This window comes from Ricinus communis, chromosome 1 (genome assembly GCF_019578655.1).
Source record: "Ricinus communis isolate WT05 ecotype wild-type chromosome 1, ASM1957865v1, whole genome shotgun sequence".
Taxonomy (NCBI): Eukaryota; Viridiplantae; Streptophyta; class Magnoliopsida; order Malpighiales; family Euphorbiaceae; genus Ricinus; species Ricinus communis.
Window position 1 is genome coordinate 14795762 of NC_063256.1, and position 20534 is coordinate 14816295.

General features: G+C 32.8%; 1 protein-coding gene across 6 annotated transcripts; it reads right to left on the reverse strand.

The window, feature by feature from the left end:
• Window positions 1-952: 952 nt before the first annotated feature.
• Window positions 953-19771, reverse strand: LOC8270329 (DNA topoisomerase 3-beta). Of its 6 annotated transcripts, XM_002516341.4 has the most exons (15): window positions 19647-19771; window positions 19514-19570; window positions 18365-18468; window positions 16752-16845; window positions 15920-16019; window positions 14201-14444; window positions 13063-13225; window positions 12857-12976; window positions 11044-11123; window positions 7495-7773; window positions 5425-5593; window positions 3726-3854; window positions 3232-3444; window positions 1849-2028; window positions 953-1708 (listed from the first exon to the last, which is right to left on the reverse strand). In XM_002516341.4, exons 1-15 carry the CDS (start codon window positions 19668-19670, stop codon window positions 1067-1069), a joined length of 2598 nt encoding a protein of 865 aa, XP_002516387.1. In that variant the 5' UTR covers window positions 19671-19771; the 3' UTR covers window positions 953-1066. The 6 variants fall into 6 exon arrangements, with proteins under 6 accessions (XP_002516387.1, XP_015573040.1, XP_048228500.1 ...); XM_015717554.3 differs by lacking the exon at window positions 19647-19771 and having other exon boundaries at window positions 16752-16840; window positions 19514-19551; XM_048372543.1 differs by lacking the exons at window positions 15920-16019; window positions 19647-19771 and having other exon boundaries at window positions 16752-16840; window positions 19514-19551.
• Window positions 19772-20534: the final 763 nt, after the last annotated feature.

The following is a 20534-nucleotide window of genomic DNA, read 5'->3' on the forward strand; positions in this document are numbered from 1 at the left end:
TTGATATTATTAAATTACTATGTAGTTTAATTATAAATTTTTAAATAAAATAAATATTTAAAGTTATTACTTTTATTAGATACTAAAATTAAATTATATTAAAAATGAAGATTTTACTCGTATTAGTCTCATTTGAACAGTAAACAAAAAGTTTCATTTTTAACATACAATATTATCATAATTTTCGCCATTGACAGTGAACATGTCAACTTAGTGTCTAGATTATTTCACTAGACTAAGATATAATTGTTTGATTTAATTTTTACTTTTTATATAGTTTAGCTATAATATATAATAAAAATAATAATAAAATAATATTTTTAACTAGAAATGTTTATTTATATTAATAACTAAAATTAAATTATACAGTAATTTAATAATATTATTGTAAATATAAATAATTTTAAAATATTTAAATTTTTTTGAATTTAATTATATTAAAAATAAAAATACTAGAACAACAAAAAGAATATTAGATTTATTATTTTAGTTAGACACTAAAACTAACTTGTACTAAAAATAAAATTTTATTCTAATTTGATAATAAAATTAATTTTAAACGAATTTGACACTTAATAATAAATTTAAAAATCAATTTAAATTTAAAATTACTATTTTAATCTTTCGACTACCATATTTGAAGAAATGATACTAGTTAATTTTCATAAAACTCAAAAGAGTTTTATGAAATAAAAAAAATACAGAAACCAATACACATTAAACCAAACCACAAGTATTTAACTCTATTTTTTATTTAGTATAAAAGTTAATATTTTTTTTAATTTTCATTGTCTTTTTAAATCCGATTTCATTTTTGACTTGCCTCCTAATGATTTGGTCCACAGCTGAGGGATCGAGCTATTCGATCTAATCATGGGTGGTAACTATTATACATCCATGTGAGCAGCAGACATGAAATTCCCCCATCAAAATCAGAAAATAACCCGATAAATTAATTAAGCAATAAAATAAAAAGCTATAATAAAAAAGAAAATATTTCACAAACATTTTGTATCGAGTTGCACTCTCAAATGCCGAACATATATTATTGTTTATCCAATGCCATTCAGAAATCCCGAAAGCTCATTTTAGGATCCCCTCTTCTTCCAGAACTCCGCCCTCTACCCCTACCTCTCCCTGCACCTCTTCCCCTTCTTCCTGCTCCCAACCGTTTGAAAAATGATTTGCCATGCTTCACCTCTACAAGAGAATGAAGCAGATCATCACATAGAATGCAACCGATATGCAAGGTAGCTCCATCCTCCAAGGGTGTTGTATTCTTGTTGAAATCCACTTCAATGATTGTCGAGTCACATTCAGGGCATCGCTCACGCGTAGTGGCTATACGATGGGCACCTTGAGGGAGCAAGACAAGGCAATTACACATATTGCAATAAAGTCTCCACTTGGGAGCACTTACTGGGTCCAAAACAAGTGTTCCACTGCATTCTGGGCAAGCGCAAACTCCTTGGGCTATCAGAGAATGTCGGCATGTTGGATGTGGGCAAAGGAAGCACGGCATGCCTGCTCCCTTCCCCAGCTTCCCAAAATTACCATTCTTACTGGCACCGAATAGTGTATCTACGCCTTCAAAAGGAGGGTTATTGTAGCAGTATGGGCAGAGAGGGAATGTCTTGCCTTCTGGCCCAGCCATGGAGAATATCAACAGCTCAAAGTTATCCAAAGGGCATGTTAATTCCTTGTATAGCTGCAAAACTCGTTGATTAAAATTTTATTTTCAAAAAGTTTCACTCATTTGGCAAGTTATGCCTTTTCCAAACATTACCATTGCGTGCAATAGATACAAATCCAAGAAGATCAAATAGTTCAGCTGAAAGAAGCCCGTACCTTGATTGTGCCCTTCTGGGGAAGGTAATAAACCTCTTCACATGTACCACAATACAGACGGGGTGGCTGAGTTGAAATGTACTTCATGTACCTCAGGCATTTACCACATTTACTAAGAGCACGTCCAGAGTCAACAAGTTGAGAGAACTGTGCTTCAAATAATGCATCCATGTTGTCAATCTACATCACAGAAAAGAAAGCAGGCTGGTCAGTACAAAGGAAAAGTAACTGCTACATTTTCAATCATCTAAACTTTCCTGAAATGGTAGAAGTCAAACTGTAAAGGCACAATTAAAGCAGAAAAAATGCCTTGCAAAATATGCAAAGAGAACTAGATGTCTTCATTTACAGCCAAATGGATATTTAGAATTCTTCAAAACCACAGAACTATAAGGTACCCAAAGCCTTGTTTTTCTCTTCTTTTTTCTTTTTCCTGATAATGACTTTCGTTTAGTATGCAAATTTTGAATAAGCATTTGAATGTCAATTTTATCAGAAGATGACTGCACAAACATATCAACAAAGTTATAGACCCTCAGGAAATTATCAACAAAGTTATAGACCCCCAGGAAATTAACCAAACTACCTTAATCAAATAAAATCACATGCCCATGCTATTTAACTTCAATTATCCATGTGCTACCGTGATATATTGGTGATAATTCAGGGCACTAGACTCCACTCCAATTTCAATTTAGTTAGAGAAAGCTACATTGTAGCGTTCTGATGTATCTCACTTTATTGCATATTGTAATGTTGCATGAAAATAAACGAATAGAAATAGCAAGCTCCATGGGTTTACACATGTCAATATGCTATGTGAACAACCATTATACGTATTTTTCTTTTAATTATCTTAGTGCCATAAAACAGAAGCCAAAGTCTAGTTACAAATTAGGAAAATAACCAGAGTACAAATATAATGAAACAACTAAACGACCAACTGTAAGTTTGGACCACATAACCAAAGTCTAGTTTCACCATATGTATATTGTTACATGGAGATTTTGAACAAATTTAATATTTTAGATTAAATGCTCTAATGTGGTATTAAATGATCAATGTTGTTGCTTTATCTTGTTTTTCTTTATTGATCATTGTTACCTGAGGTCCCATGTAACTCCAGTTTCTTGGACTAAACTCAGTTATATTGACGATCAAGCAATCCATGTTCATTAAACATTTTATCTAATATAATAGCTGATGGACATCTTCATCCACTAACATGAGATTTTGGGTTGGCTGCTTTTACAAAGACCAAATGCAACAAAGCTAATCCAATGCATATAAGGAGCCATCTGAGTAAAGTACAAGACACCGGAAATTACAAGATAAAATAACTCAAGAAAACACAGTGTAAACCTGATCCCTGCCGAGTCTAACCTGCTTAACAAAGTAAGTGAATTTTTGCTTGAACTGTTGTAGCACATGCTGCACAACTCGAGAATGATCTGCCTGGCCCTTGGCAACAAGTGTGATCTGTTGCTCAATAAAGCTACGAATATCAGGTAAACAGAGATCCGGATCAATACATTGATAGCCTCTTATCAGAGTGATACCTAAGATGGTAGGAGCCAACCTCCTGCCAGCTTGTACCTGCAACTTGAAAGGTAAGATGATCCAAATTTGAGAAACAAGAAATAAATGGAAAAGATTTGTACAAATAATAACAAAGAATACTTCCATCTATACTTTTTAATTTTTACAGAAATGCTGTAAACTGCTAGATATAAATACAAATGTGTGTGTATCTTCCTCATTTATTTTGCCAGTTATTCTTTCTGTAGAGAAAAGGAAAATAGGAAGAAAAAAGAAAGGGCAAAAGAAAAGGCAGAAATGTTATGAGTATAAACAACTTGATGGAAACAACAATGTACCTGCACATAGTTACGTTCGCATATGTTGTTAATATGTACGGGTATTGATGCATCTGTACCAATTCCATTCTTCTCCATCAAGGAAATCAGCTCACTCTCAGTGAGATAATCTGGGGGAGTGGTTTTGCCCTATGTTGTTTAAGAACACATCAACCATCACTCAAATACAAAGTATCACATTACACAAAAAAGCGACTAAATTTTTTAGTTAACCTGTTTCAGTAACATCTTACTAATCATACATGGAACATGTAACATTAACCATCCTTTTCCTTGTCTTCTTCCTTTATTAAAGAGATCAAGAATGCATTTGATGCAGGTTAAAAAATTGAGGTGAGAAGTTAAAGAAGTCATATTTAAGGGGGTAAGAGATTGAAATAGATGATCACAGAACTAATAATAGTCTTTTTGATTTGTATTTGTATATGAGGTGAAAATAACAGTGAACATACATCCATAGAAAGAATGTTGGAAATATAAGTGCATAGTTTTAGAGCGGTTACTTTTCAACATTTTGTATCAAGTAACATATGACAGATAAGGAAATTTCCTCCAAAACATTTCCTATTCTTCTCCCTCAACAACATTTTGTCTCTTGTAACATATATATTAAATTCACACTTGAGGGATAAGGACATCTGAGATTAAGTGAATTATTAAGAAGATGGACAGGATGAGAATATACGCTGCTAACAGAATTCATAATGGAAGTGTAATAAAGAGATGAAGAGTATTGTGGTTGACTAAACTATTTAACACGATTTTGAGTTCAATGAATGAGCTCAAACAATATAATGTTGTATGAAGCATAGAGTAAAGTAATGAATATAGGTTAAGAGGACTACTATCTGTCAAATTAATTTGGCCTTTTGCCAGGAAGATTACTTTGAAGGCCATTTTTCATATAAGAGGGTTATGGAGTCCATAATTTTCTCTAAGTTGCTATACAAAAACATCTTTTGTCTACAAGCCTGTCTGCCAAGTATCTGGAGAAAAAGGAGAGATTGACCTAGAAAAGGCATATGATATAGTTGATAAAGGACAGGTTAAACAGCCTATTGAAGCCTTTGTGGCGGGAAAATCGAAACTAACTGATGTGTTATAGGAGTTAAGTCTCTAGGAATTTAGGGTAAGGAAACTGAAGTACTTACTGAATTATAACTGACTAGAGTGAGAAACGAGAAGTTGATGGCTGTTAGTTACCAGTAAACCATGTAGCAAGCAGCTTTTGGAAGTATGGGAGAAGAACAAGCTGTGGCAAGAGAGACAGTAAGCATCAACCACCAAGCAGCCCTTTCCAACCATATGATTACTATATTGGATTTGAATCAGATTTAGGACCAATCAATCTGGATCTGCCCTATATCAAAGAGGCATATATTGGGGTAAAGTTCAAGCAGGAGCATTTGTGATGCTTTGGCCTTATTCACTGTAAGATTGGCAGATGTACCAGCAGCACATCCAACTTACAAGGTGAAGAAGAGGAGAGTTAAACAAAGTACAAGATAGGGTGGAATGATCAAGAAAGATTTAGCATTTCTAGTCCTTGCTGACTACATAACTCATAAGTCGAGTAGAGAAAAGGCAAATGATTCGTTTGATTTGGTTCAGGTAGATGGTTATCCAAGTTAGGAGTAACATTTGATAAAATTTTCAGAAGTTTACAAAGATGATTAAAACATTGTAATCCAAATAGTACCTCCAATAGCTCCATCCTCAAAACTTCTATTTTCTCCCCTTTCACAAGCTGAGGAAGATTTTTCTCAGTTACTGCCAACCATGGCATAATAGATGTAAACCCTTCTACTATAACATGCTGCCCTATACAATGGAAGAACTCTCCACCGACAGAAAATTCCACCTTTGTCCTGAAATGTATTCAAAGTATCAAATCATAAAACGAATTAGCAACAATGACCATTCAATCATTAAACTAATAGAAATCAATATTAGACTTGCTTATTGATTTTATGATAAAACGTTCAACAGATGTTTATGTGGTTGATTATTTGACATCACTTATTGATTATTTGATAAAATCTATAACCGCCTTTAGTGTTGCGTCAACTTCTAAGACCACAGGCAACATAAAAACTTCAAGGTTTTGAGAAAACGAAACAAAGGAAAGACATAAATCATATAGGTTTTGAAATTGGCAGAAATTGAAGTTTGGAGATTAGTCTGTCCCACATCATTTTGACACGAGTACATGTTTGCAAACACCATATCCTCCCCTACACCTATTAAACGAGTGAAAGGAAAAATTATGGAGGATAACATATCTTTCTAAACCAATTAAAGCAGAAAGATGCATAGCATAAAAAGAAAGTCAGGAAAAATGAGAAGTGAAGTGCCACCTTTCAAATAATCAATACCAAAGGATCTTAGTTAAATTACTCAGACTCCTTGAATATTTGAATGACAAATGAGCATTAACCTTGCAACAACTAGTGCTAATCAAATTGTAGTGCTTCCAACCCTAAGACAAGAGAAAGAGCTAGGTAAACACATTACCTGGGATGGCGCCGGGGAACAGTTAGCAAGGAAGAAACCATCCAAAGGTGAGCATCCCTCTCTCCACTTAACAATCTCTTCTTCCTTTTTCTAGTCACTTTTTAAGTTTCCATGTATTGTGATTTATTCAATTTCCCTTCCCTTCTCTCTATCCACTCTTCCTGTCTCCTAACTCTTTGTTTCTTATTTCCATCACTTTTTACTTTTTCAACTAGAAATATGATATATTAAGGAGAAAATAAAGGCAATTACCATGTGGAGGACAAGGAATCATCCTAGCTGACCAACACAAGCACAAAACTATATTTTCATACAAGGATCAAAATTTGGGCAATCTAATGCTGTGGAAAACTGAGTCTGGGTAATACATGATTATCCCAAGCGTCCTTAAGAAGAAAACAAGGAACAAATACACAACAAGAGTTGTGCGAATTTCATAATATTATTGATAATGAGGCCCCGGCCATAGCCCTAGTACAAGGTATTTGTAGGAATTCTGAATAATCAAAATCAACAACCGAACAACAGTAAAGGAAACAATCATAAGAAATTATTCTAATAATAAATTTATTCCTAAATAATAATGGTAACCAAACCAAAGACTGCGTATATTCTAGTGTTAGACTCTCCTTTTGCTGTGATTTACCTTCCTTTTGTCTTGCTGCTCCATGAAGCTTAAGGATACTTGTTTCACATCACAATCCTTTAAGGGCTATTTTTTTCTTTCCCTTCTTTTAGCAAAGACTATGTTTCAGTTGTACACGTTTAATTGACTGTTTCAGTCAATTGCATTACGTATAATTAGATAGATGTTATAAAAACTTAAATAATCTGCATAAAGTTTGAACTTATAAACATTAACAACAGCAAAATATTCCCTTCTGAGCTAATAGGCTAAATAAGTTATTAACAATTTTTTTTGGTTAAAGGTTATAAATTTTACTAGTATAAATTATTATTTACATACTAAAACAGATGTGTTCCCTCATGAGGACAGCTTCAACCTGGATGTTGTGGCTTGTGCCCAGGCTCCAATGGCCCTTGGCATCTAATTGCCTTGCACAAAAAACAGCATACCGTACAAAAAACAATAGAAGAAAATAACGGCAGAAGCTAGCATTAAGAGAAAAAAAACTAAAAGTAGAATGATGTTTAATTTGTCATAGGGTGGTATTTGACCACATTAGAACCCCAACACTGGCCTAGGTCATTAAGCATAGACTATATATCCAAGGATAGAACATCAGGAATTTACCTGACATACTTGCAGTCGGGAGACACGGACCCTATAAAATGTTGACAGACATACTGGTATAGTCTCCAAGCATCTTTGCCTAGCATATCCTCAGTTGCTAAACGAATTGGAGTTATAGGAGGATGGTCACCTGCATCTGTTCCCAACCGAGGCTTATGGTAACCTTCAACAAGCAGCCTCCGGACAGAGTCACCCCATATGGAATTGTTCAATAGTGTACTAAGTATGCTTTTGAAGTCAAATGAAGAAGGGTAGGCTGTGCTTTCTGTACGCGGATAGCTGAAAAGGCAGCATAAAACAATTATTATAGGTTGTTAGATTTTGCAAGGAAACGAGAGGAGAGTAAAGATTGAAATATTGAACTGCTGCAGCAGATAACAACATGCAGACTTCACCAATTACAATCAGATAGTGGCACATGGTCATAACACTTACTAAGATTTCTTTCAAAAGGAGGGTAAATTTAAACAAGAAAATATGAATAGAAAATAACAGTTGTGTTTTTTTTAATGTGTAGAAGCAAAAGAAGAAAAAAAACAAAGAAGGGGAACAGCAGGTGGCGGCCAGTGGTGGACAGTAAGCATCAAAGCCCAAAAAGAAAAGACAGATCCGAAAAATCGAAGCATCAAATACACAAAAAAAAATATATATATATATATTTTACCAAACACTAAATAACACACTCATGCATTTAATTTAACATGTATGAAAGGGTGTCACCAAAAGCAGCAAAAATTGCTTGAATTTAAGCAGGACCTGTACTTAGGAAAAGAATGTCTTTTTCTCTCTCACTTCTCCTTTAGTAGAAGATGGTAACTTCAAGCTAAAAGTTATTACTACTCAAATAAGAGAACAGAATCATTCAGAATTTCAAGTTGACTGTTTATTCCCAAATGCAAAATTGACTCTCCTGTCAAATGTGCCAAATTGTTTACTGATAATTTCTATAGCATTCCAGGAGAATTAAGCAGGCAAATTGAATAAGAAAATTGTGAGAAATTAAAACAATCTTCCCAAGTTCTTAATCCTTGAACTATGTGCAAGCTGATAGTTTGCCGGAAATACATATATTCCCATGAATAATGTAATTATTTGCTGAATCAAACTCAAGAGTATGCAACGGAATGAAAGTAAAAAAAAATTATACATTCACTGTGCTTAGTCACCAGGAAGGGTAAACCCCCTTTTCAGCCTACTATGAATATTACTGGTAGGCTACATGAAGAAGAAGACAAGAAACAATTCAAATATGTCCTGGAAGATAACATCTTACTGACACTTGACACCAGCTTGTTGGTTCTAAAACCATCCTTTAGTTGAATTCCAGTTCCTTATCTCATTTGTTGATTACCTGCTAGTAGGGCTGAGCATGGATCTCGGTGATTTCCGCTTGAACCGATTAACCGTACCGAAAAGTACCAGACCTGAAATAACCGAAAGTTTTTATAACCGAACTGAATTGATCTGAGAATATTTTACTACTACGGTATGGTACTGGTTCTTTAGTAATAATTGTACCAGAACCAAGCCGTTTTGTACTGATCCGGACCAAACCGTAGAACCGAATCTTTTACTTATATTTATTAATATTTATATATATGATATAAATAATACCTATAATATATTACCTATATTATAATATACTTTGTATTCTATAAAAACATATGATATATATATATATATATATATATAATATTTGTTGTATAGTGTATACTATATTACTAATTTACTATGTACTTAAACTCTAATTTCTTTTTCACTAATGCCATCTACTACAACAGCCAGCTGCATGTCTCAAATCTCAATTCATAGGCTTATTCTCTTACTTAAACTCTCGATTCACAGACCCTATATATATAATATTTGTTGTATAGTGTATACTATATTACTAATTTACTATGTACTTAAACTCTAATTTCTTTTTCATTAATGCCATTTACTACAATAGCTAGTTGCATGTCTCAAATCTCAATTCATAGGCTTATTCTCTTACTTAAACTCTCGATTCACAGACCCTAAGCCAGCAACATCTCTCACACTTATGTTTTAGTGTTATATAAAGTTTGTAATTTTTTATTTTAATGCTAGGCATCTGCAAAATATTATTATGCTAGCAATAGCAGATATTTTAATAGTTTATATTTGAACATTAAATTATTATATTTGCAAGTAGACTAAATTGTAAAGCAAGTTGTTCAAGAATATGATTGCAATTCTATCTAATTTCAATTCTCATACTAGTTTCATTCGGATGTCAATCGTATTTTTTTCATGTATTTGATTAAATGTAAGATTTAAAGTTGTGCTTTCTCTAAATGTTAGAACCGAAAATAGCACCGAGCCGAATCGTATTTAATCGAAAAAATTGGTTTAATTCGGTATGGTGCCATTTATATTTGGTACGGTACTGGTACTTTAAATTTTAAAAGGACCGAAGTTTGGTACGGTACTTGTGATTTATAAATAACCGAATTGAATCGATCCATGCTCAGCCCTACCTGCTAGCTTCTCCTTATTCCATGCAAACTACCAGAAAACTGAAATTTGGAAATATCCTGTTTTGGCAAAATCATGTGATGCACATGGCTTCAAGGCTTCTTCTGCTGGTATCTACCAAGATCCCGCTGGAATTTCCCCATGTTTTTACATAATTCACAAGAAATCATAACAATAGAACAGTATCGATTAATGTCTCACTTGAGACCCATGGAAAACTCAACTGGTCTTAATTCCAGAGGCCTGCGAGCAAGGAAGCCCCAGCATCCATCTAACCAACCAATATTTACACATGGATGAGAAAATTACCGGGCAAGTCTAGATATAATGGCTATGAAGAGAACTCTATAGAGACTACAAAAGTTACATATCAAGTATCTCAGCATAATACAAACACAAAATTACTTCTCATAACTAAACCAGAGCAAAAGGACTTTAGGCTCTGAACTGCAAATTTACTGAAATTAACTCTGGTAGCTGTTTATCACATCACTCTTCTAATTATCTATCACATGGTCTGAAATATAACAGAAAATTTCCATGTAAGCACATTAAAAAAAGATTGAGCAATGTCCATCTGCTCCGTCTCTTTCTTGGCTAGTCACACAAATTCGTAGTTTCTGCACCGGACTCAATTTTGCAATACACACTCCATTAAGTTACACAATTGGTAAAATGTAGGCCCCCCCTCCCCCCTCCGACATCCAGTAACGTAATAAACAAAGACAGTACAAGTATTTTCATCTAGCTCACAAGTGACTCCAAATATAGGGTGTGGCTCAGTAGCTGGTCAAATAGATAACAAGAGAAGTTCAAGCTAAAATTCCAATCACTTACTATCTCAAGAAATCGGATTCAATTGACAAAATTCAGGCATGGTGGTTAATCCAAATCCTAGTCTAGGCGCAGCAAGATGATCCAACAACATATAACCTTAAGTAATTAAAATAAACAGAAACTTGATGCTCCATAGACAAACACAAACCATAACAAAAAAAACCAACAAAGAAAAGAAGAAGACAGTAGAGTTTTGGGGCAAGGAAGAAAGAAAACCTGATAAATCCCTGAGTATACAAGCGTTCAGCTAATTGCATGGCCATTTGAGGTCCAAAGCCTAATGCACTTGAAGCAACCTGAAGAAATTAAGAAAATGTATTCATGTTATCTATGTTTATCACATTCTACACAAGGAACTGCCATTTTTATCCTTTTTGACATTATGGGAAAAACAAAGAATTTTAGTGGACATAAAAATGCAGATAATCACAAGAAATAATATAAAGTCATCCTCTTAATAGTAAATTCTATCCTCATTAATAGGCTAAGCCTCCTTAATCTGTCTCTTTGCTTTTGAGCTGCACTAATTGACTTATATCATTGAAGTTCATTTAAAAAAGGGAGAACTAAGTGTATGTTTTTTTAAAGAAAGGACTGCGAGATGCCAATAATTATATAATTTCTTTGAGAAGAAATGATACTAAAGTAGTATATGTTGGCAACCATCAGGGGCTTTGTAATTACCAAATAATGAACCCCTCTCTTATCACCACCTTCTACTCCTCTGGATATCCATGCTACTTTCTTTTATAAGTATGCTATCATCGTTGTTAAGAAAAGCAAAAATGTAATACCTCAATCTAGGTATGCAAGACACCATAGCTGAAGAGAGGGGAGGGGGAGAGAGATGAGACAGTTAAAGGTACACAGTTTCGCTTTTAATAAAACATTCAAAATAAAAAAAATTGACACATTATGTGAATCAGTGATACTTTTCTTTGCCAATTTCAATCAAATTGCTAAAATTGATACTAATGCAAAGTTTGAAGATCAAAACAATTAAATAAAAAGTTCTAGCTAACTTGATGGTGCAAGCAAAGGTTAGGACTATTTTCATTCTAATCATTTTTCCCATGTATATATATATATATATATGGAAAGAAAGCAACAAAATCACATTGAAACGAAGCAAAAGATTTCATTCTCCATAATCTGAACCAAGTTAAACCACCATAAAAGTACGCTTTCAGCAAGCATCTTATAATTTACTCTTATTATTCATGCATTTTTCTGAAAGTCTTGCAATACTACAGAGAAAAGTGCAAGTATGAAAACATATATCAGATGTAATGGCATGCACATGGGCCAGTAAGTTAACCTTTTTGCACCTTAAGTCTTAAGACCAATGTTCTGCATGCCCAACTTGGTGAACACACCTTGCTTGGGAGCTTACAAGTGCATCAACCTAAAGACTTTGAAACTTGCAGCTTAATAGGCATGAGTAAACAACACTGACTGCATGGCTGTTTGATTATGGTGAATGTGTGTTTGTTGTGCTAAATAAAATATTGTGAGAGAAATCATAAAAGCTGAAAACCAGATTTTAGGAGTCCAAATATGTTGATACTTCGTTTTCAAAATTTAAATGGTTTTATATTTCCCATTTAACTTGAAAAGCAAATTTATACGTGCAAACTCACTACCAAATGGGCATTAAATATTGGTTCTACTTTCTAACCCAATGAAGTGAACAGATACACTCAAACTCAACACGTAAAAGTAGCAAAATATTCAGTTCATTATGAATAACAATTAAATATATTGAATTTCTAAATAATATACCAAGAATTTCACACTTTTGAAACCTCTTTCCTACATAAGTTCGACTTATGAAATAAAATGTTTTTAGCCTTTTTACCCTTAACTTCCATTTTCGTTTCAGGTTAAAAGCCTCATTGTTATTCTATCAATTTCCAACACTTCAACAATGCATATCTACCAAAGGAAATATAATTAAAAGAAAACCATAATTATAGTTTCAAATAATACAATCAATCTCAAATACCGTTTCTTCTGCAGTTTTTCTAACCTTTAGAAGGTTCACTGTGTTTAGACCAGAAGGGCGACCTTTCGTTTCCTGTTTTTGTGATATATCAATCACTTCTAGTATTCCATCCTGTAATACCTGCTTTTGAAACATTAAAGCAACCTGCAATTCGTAGAAATATGAGCACCTTTAACTTTGTAGATAGAAACTAAGATTCCTTATTCAATTCAAGGAAAAGATTTCCTCACATCTAAGTCAAATAACCTGTGACGTTCCCACTCTAGCTGAAGTTGATAACCATCAATTATTAAGTGAGGTCGCAAAGACCAAAACTTTTCTGGTTTAAAAGTAGCAATTTGCAAATAACGCTGTACACAAAACCCAAGGGTCGGAGTTTGACAAGGGCCATAGCTGAAACAGGCAATTAGTAAGCAATATTAACTCACTGTTGAGAAGAAAGTTAACAAAAATGGAACAAAATTGAGAATACACACATGCCAATAAAAACAGGAAAAAAAAAATGTAGAAATCAAGAAAATTAGAAATTCTAAAGCAACATGAAAAATTTCAATCAACATAGAAGGTAACATCAAAGTTAAAATAAAATGGCGCCTAGTATTGTGTAAGAATTCCCAGCTTCTTCCTTTTGGCTTTTGTTTGACAACGGAGAAATAAAAGACTAAAGTTTTTTCTTTTTCTTTTTTTTTTTGTGTGTGTGTATATAAGGAGAAACTTTATTAAGGAAGGAAGGAAGAGACCAAAATATGGAGGATAAGGTATCAATTGCTTTTATTCATGCACAGTTGAACTGGGAAACCAATTGCTTTTGTAGTGGGATTCAAGGGTTTAAATAATGGCAACAACCATGATCTCATTCGCAATCACATGTGATGGAAATGGGCCTGCAACGGCCATAATGTAACAATAACCGTCAATCGTTATGCAAATCTTTTTATAAAATCAAGAAAGAAAATTGCAAAATCTTATCTAATCAGAAAGCTATAGCAATTTTGTAATTTCTATACTTGCTGGATAAGATGTCTAGATGTCCTTAGCAAGTATTTTTATTTATTTTCATTTTTTCTTGGTTAGGATAATATTGTTTCTGTTATTTTTCTACCTTAAGACAAATCCTTAGAGGACAAGGATAGGACCAGTTTCGGGGTCCAATTTAGATACCCAGTTTTCTTAGTCCCAGCAATTTAGTTTTCAATCAATATAATTTCCTGCAATTGTTGCCTCTTGGAAAGTGTAATGCCCAAGGAACCTTTGATGTGATGACTAGATAACCCAGGTGTGATGCCAAAGGAATTCCAAGTGTGAAGAATATGCATGACACTTCTCAAGAATATACATAAAAAATGCAGGGAGAGAGAGAGGACCTACGAGATAACTCTTGAATCAAGATTCCCATACTTTCCCTGGAAAAAACTAGTTTGAAATCGTGTGAATGCAACACCAACTTTTAAATCTATCTCTTGTCGAGCATCTACAGCTAATGCCTCATCTCTGTTGGGTTGAACAAGATTATCCATGGCCTTCAAGATGTCTTTCTCAGCAACTGAAGAAAACCGTGCACGATATACCCTTCTTCTAGAATCATTTAAATGAAAACCAGTACATTCAATAACTGCGATAACAATTACTTTTTAGCAATGACAGCAGTTAAAATTTGTAAACACCACAGCATATTTATGAAAAAGTTTTTAATAAACCAATATTGAGGTCTCGGTTAATTTAGATCAAATTGAGCAGCTAAATTATAGGAGACCTTTACTTCATCCATTTTGCAGAGAGAAGCTTTTGCAGCATTCTTCAAAAGCACAAGCTAGCCATTCCAGTTTGCTAACAAGGATAAGCATATATGTAAGCCAAGATTTGATAGCATTTAGTGCACTCATACTAGACCTAAACTCGAAAACCCTACAAAAGCATACAGTCTACATATTTATTGATATGTTTGTATATTCAGCGGATTCTCATTTATCTTTATCATACAATTAGGTAAAAATCTGTTTCCACGATTTGACAAGTTCTAAGAAAGTTGTCTTTTTCAAATCAAATACAGAGATTTAATTTATTAAAGTTAAGCTAAAAGGCCATTCAAGGAGAACATACTAACATGTACACAATATATTGGGTTTCTAATGAGAATTCATCAGATTGTTTGCAATTCCATTGGCGAAAAGGGTATTATGAATTAAAAAGTTTAGAAAAATTCTGGAACAAATTGATCTTTGTTGACCGACCTAAAAATAAAACCATAATTTATTGATAAATTTGCAATTTACCTGTGTTTATTTATTATTTATGCGACTGCTACAAGTATTGTCCACACTAACCTAGCACTAAATGAATTAGGGTATTTCAGTTAAAAGGGTTTTAATGTCATAGTTGCGCTTTAGTGCTTACTGTGCATAATCTATTGGGAAAGGTTGCAGTATTCACTTTTACCAAAATGAAAATAGTAAAAGTTACACTTAAAAGCCTGTTTCCAAGTATGTTTGCTAATTCTGGTCCTTTTCTTTGTTTCCTATGAAAGAAGAAATTTAATTAAGATATAAAGTGTATGCGAACAAATCTTATTAAAGCGAAAAAGGAAGAAACAGTAGAAATGATAAGGTACCCTCTTTGAGCAAAGAAGTAAAAGCCAAAAAGCTTTTATTTGCAAATGGGCCCTTAAAGAACATTAAAATAAACTATCAAACCTGGCTATGTACCTAATAAATAAACTTGGGGATTGTCTTTTCCTCTTCTTCCAAAACCAACCTAATTAATCTAATTTCCAAAACCAATTTGATGAAGAAACAGAAGCTTAGAACCTTCCAAAGTACCAGAAGATTCAATTAGGCTGTCTAGGCTATGAATATATCTAGAGAGGCCATTACTACTGATAAAAGAGGTGTCCAGAGTAGTAGGTAGATGAGCACACCACATAACCTTCTCTAGCCAATTCCAAGGCGACCTTACCATTGTACTAAGACTCATCTATCCCTCATTCTTGAAATTGTCATCAGAATTCAAACACTAAATTTGGAGTTTCGGACTCTATTTAGCATTATCAAAATAATGGTTCCACAGAATATCTAAAACCACTACACTTACCTTCAAAGCATATATTTTCTCCTTCACGATCACAATCCAACCATAATACCAAATGGCCACATCCACGAGCTTCTTGACTTAAATGCCTACGGATATGCACCTTTATACCAAAAAAGATAGTTTCGAAGTATGTAAAACAAGGGAGATTATGTACTAAAAGGAAAATATAAAGACTGATACATTTCAAAAACAACTCAGAGAAAATGTCATGCAGTTCATTGTAATTTTTAGTACAAGGAAACTATATTATGAAATCTCCCAGGACCGTTGGAGCCACTTGAGCAAATTGCAACTAGTTATTATTGCATAAAGACTATGAGACAAACACTTGCATAAGAAAGCAAATAATAAAAGTAGTCACATATGAAAAGGCTCTTTGTTAAATTCACTGAATCAACATAAATCTATATGTGCAGCAACCATTAAAACTTTCTATGGAAAACTCTGCCATATGATGCGGAAGTGAAAAGCACAATAAAATAGCAATTACAACATATTGCTAGACATGCACACACATAAGAAGATTGATAAGAAAAGCTGATCTGTTATGTATATGTGCATATAAAGTAAAACACATGCCAATGTTATATATCACTTATCTTGAAACATAACTTTACATGTCCAGGCATGTAAAATATTTATTAAAAAAAAAAAAACAGATTGAAAACTATTCTCACCACTAAAAACAGTTTCACAGATAAATTTTGCTAATAGCAAAAGAATTTTCCCACTAAATATCATCTTATGTAATATTAGAATTCCAAAGAATATCCAAGTACAGAGAGTAGTAGAGAGAAAGGAGACATAGATGAGAAGGAAGAAGCGAAACTACCTTAGGGTTTGATTCTGCCTTAACAATTGGAGCTTGAAAAAGATCCATAGGGTCATTGGCTGTCCAGTCTTGATATTTTTGTGGAAAATCTACACTAGATTTGCAAAGGAAAGGAAAATCAGAAAGTGGATATAACCCCACAAGAAGAAATGTGAAAGTAAGTCATTAAGGCTAAGGCAAGCAAAGTACTAATTACTGATCAAATAAAATGCATTCAAAGCAAACATATATGGAATATGACACTTAACAAAAACACTCATTTTTAGTCGTTTAATAAAAGAACATTTTATTTACCTATGCATGCTCAAAACACCGAGGTTCCCCTTTGGTAATCTAAATAAACAAAAGAAAATCTATATTGATCAAAGAAATTAATTGCATGTTGTAATTACATGAGCTTATTGACCCAACCATATTTTCATATAATAAGCTCCCAATAGGGGTATAAATAAATTAGGTACATTAATTTTACTAATCTCATTCTTTCGCGAAAATGGCTCTCCAAATTTGCAATATAATAACAGGTAGTATCACAGAAAAGAAAAAAAAAAAAGAGCAGTTTTCACCAATAAAATAAATTAACATTTGAAGATTTTGCAACTTTATAATTTTGTAGTATTTGAGACCAAAGCATGATGAAAAAAACCCCATTCCAGGCTTTCAGATAAAAATAGTTATAAATAGTCTGATACTTGTACTTTTTAATTAATTAAGTGATCTAGTTCAATTAGATGCCAACAACAAAAGTTATACTGTACCACAAAGCACCCATAATACCCGGCACACAAGTCTGATTCTACTTTTGTTAAAGCTCTTTAATTTGAAAGTTTTTGAAACATTGGAGTTCTAGTTGTTAAAAGTTTTAGCACATGCAAAGGACAGTTGGGCTTTTGTGTAGTTATTCTAAAATTTGTCTTAGCAAGTTGAGCTCAAGAAGTCAAGCTTAAATTGGTCGCCAAAGTTCATTTAGGCTTGGTGTAGAAACGAACCTACATAGCATGAACAAGAGAACTTAATTCAGCTTACTTCATTTACACTTGTATTATACACAGTCTAGCAACAACGGCACTGGGGGGTGCGAAAGAGAGAACTTATTGAAACAAAGGGAAGTCAAAAGGTCGATATAACTGATCTTGCCAAACAATCTTCCAACCATAACATGGCACAAGAAAATAGAAGCAATGAGCTAAAGGTGACAAAATAAAGAAAAGGGCATACTTCACTAGATTTAATTTAAGTATAACACAGTAGAAAATGGGTTGATTTTGATGATCATAATAGAAAACTAATCTTCAAGAAAAGCAACCACAAATCACGCAATAGCAATAGCAATAATATAAAGAAGCTAAATAGAAACCTTCTTTTTGTTTAAAAACAAGAGAGTATTACACTTTTGGTACATAAAGTTTCCAATTTTTCTATTTCCAAATTCAAACTCTTTTCCCCCTAATAATGAAGTATTTAAAGCCCATTTTGTTTTAATGGGGTGCATTTGATCAAAATTTACTATTAAGAATGTTCAAATAGACCATTTGCCCAAATAAATAGTACCCTTATCTAAATTTACTCCTTCTCCCCCTCTATTTCATTCCGTTTGTAAAGAGACTAAGTACCTGAAAATATGCCCAATAACTGATGTCACTTTATAATGTGCTTGAAACCCAAGAAACATCCCATCAAACTCATGAACCTCTGTACCACCCTTCTTAGAGGACATCTGTAGCATGGAGCATAATTTGTGACTCACTGATATAATCAAGTTTCAACTCCAAAAATACAATATAATCAAATACAATGGACCATAAGGAACCATGTAAATGCACAAGGATGTGTATTAAAAATAAAATGCAAATAGCACAACCAAGAAGAAAAAACATGTGGAGGATGCAATTTTAGATTAAATACTCATTTGTCATGAATGATGGCATGTACATGGTGATGCAATTCATAATATACCAAGAAAGGCCATCTTGGAAACACTGGCATTGGGATAGTTATTCTTTTTCCAAGAGAGCACTTTTAACTCGATTAAAGAGAGTTCAGTACTAGTTTGAGAGTTTAAGTTTTTAACTGAGATAACAATGACGTTAGTGAGGAACCTCTACAACTTGTCAACGAAAGAGGACTTAGAGTCTAAAATTTGAATCACTAAAAGTAGCCTTCAGTCATCAAACAATTGCTACTCCCAAATAAAATATAAATGAGTCCAAGTCTAGAGAGTTCTAAGAGTCTCCATATAAGACCTTTCAGTATGCTTCTGAGGTTATTCGAGGATAAATTCAAACAAATGAAATGCCAGTGGTTGTGATCAAGTTTATGTCAATGTCAATGAATTGCTCAAGAATGTCAAGAATGGGCAAGGAACTCTTCAAAAGTTGCAATGCAAGGGAATGCTGACAATATTTTAACAGCATTTTAGATAGCATGGACACAAATAAATTAAAATCAAAAACAGATAGAATTACAAAATTATTCTAGAATCATAATTATGATAACTCCTTGATCAGACTAGAAGCCCTGAGATTAAAAAATAATTTAACCGAAAAATCAAAACACATAATCAAGGTAAAATAATGAAATAATTCTGACTGCAGAGAGTAGCCCTGAGACATAAGCTAAAATATTCTTTTCTAAGAAAAGAAAACACAAACAAACTTTAGCTTAATTTTCTCCGTTTTGCTAGTTGTTCTTGGTTTGCGATTGGAGAGTTAAATTTAAAATAGAAATTCGAAAGTAAAGCGAAATAAAGAGAGAGAGAGTACCTGGCCATGAGACAGTGCAGAAGCAATAGAGAGAGCGATGCTAGGCTTTTCTGCAACCTGTAAAACGACAACTCAAGTCCTGAAACGACGACAACAAAAAGAAGGAAAAGAAGAATAAGCGTAACTGACTTACCATGAGAACCACCGGAGGAGCCATGATTTTTTATTTTTCCTCCAGAAGAGAAATAGGTTAGAGAAGCTGCTTTCTACTTACTCAAAAGGCTCATATTGTTACTTTGTCTAAAATAAACTAATTTTACTTTGCGTTGGAACTGTAAGTGTTTAATTTATATATAAATTAAAACTTATCCATTAAAATTTATATCTGAAAAGACTAATAATTATTGAAATTTTTATAATTTTATTTTTATTAATTATTTATCCACATATGATATATATAAATTCTAATTACTGAATTTATTATATTTATAAAAACATAATAAATATTAATTTAAAATTATATTATCATATAATGGTAGAACTTTTACATTAAATCAGTTCATCAAATTGAAAAACATTTATATAGTTTTTAAATTATAAAATTCAAATAAAATTATAATATAACTTATATCAATTTCAATAAAAATAACTTTATTTTAGATTAATATCTTTTTTTGTTTTATTCTAATCCTTTTTCATAAATTTTTTATTTTATCTTTTATTAAATATTTAAAAAAATCTTAATTTTCAAAAAGGATGTTAATAATAAAGTTGTTGATTTATTTTAGATCTACCATATTAGTTACAGATTTGTGTGCAATTGATTGATTGATAGATCCAAATCATAGAAAGACCTTGAATTTTTTAAATTATCAGTAAGTTATTATTCTTGCTTCCTCAAATCTCCTATTAAATTTGATTTTATTATTTTATTAGACTTTAGTATTAAATTTAAATATACTTACTGGTTGAAAATTTTAATTGAGTTAAGAGAAATATATCCAATTAAGACTTCTAAAAATATTAGTTTTTTTTATTCACATGCAATACACGTAAATATTAATTATTTGACTCATTATAA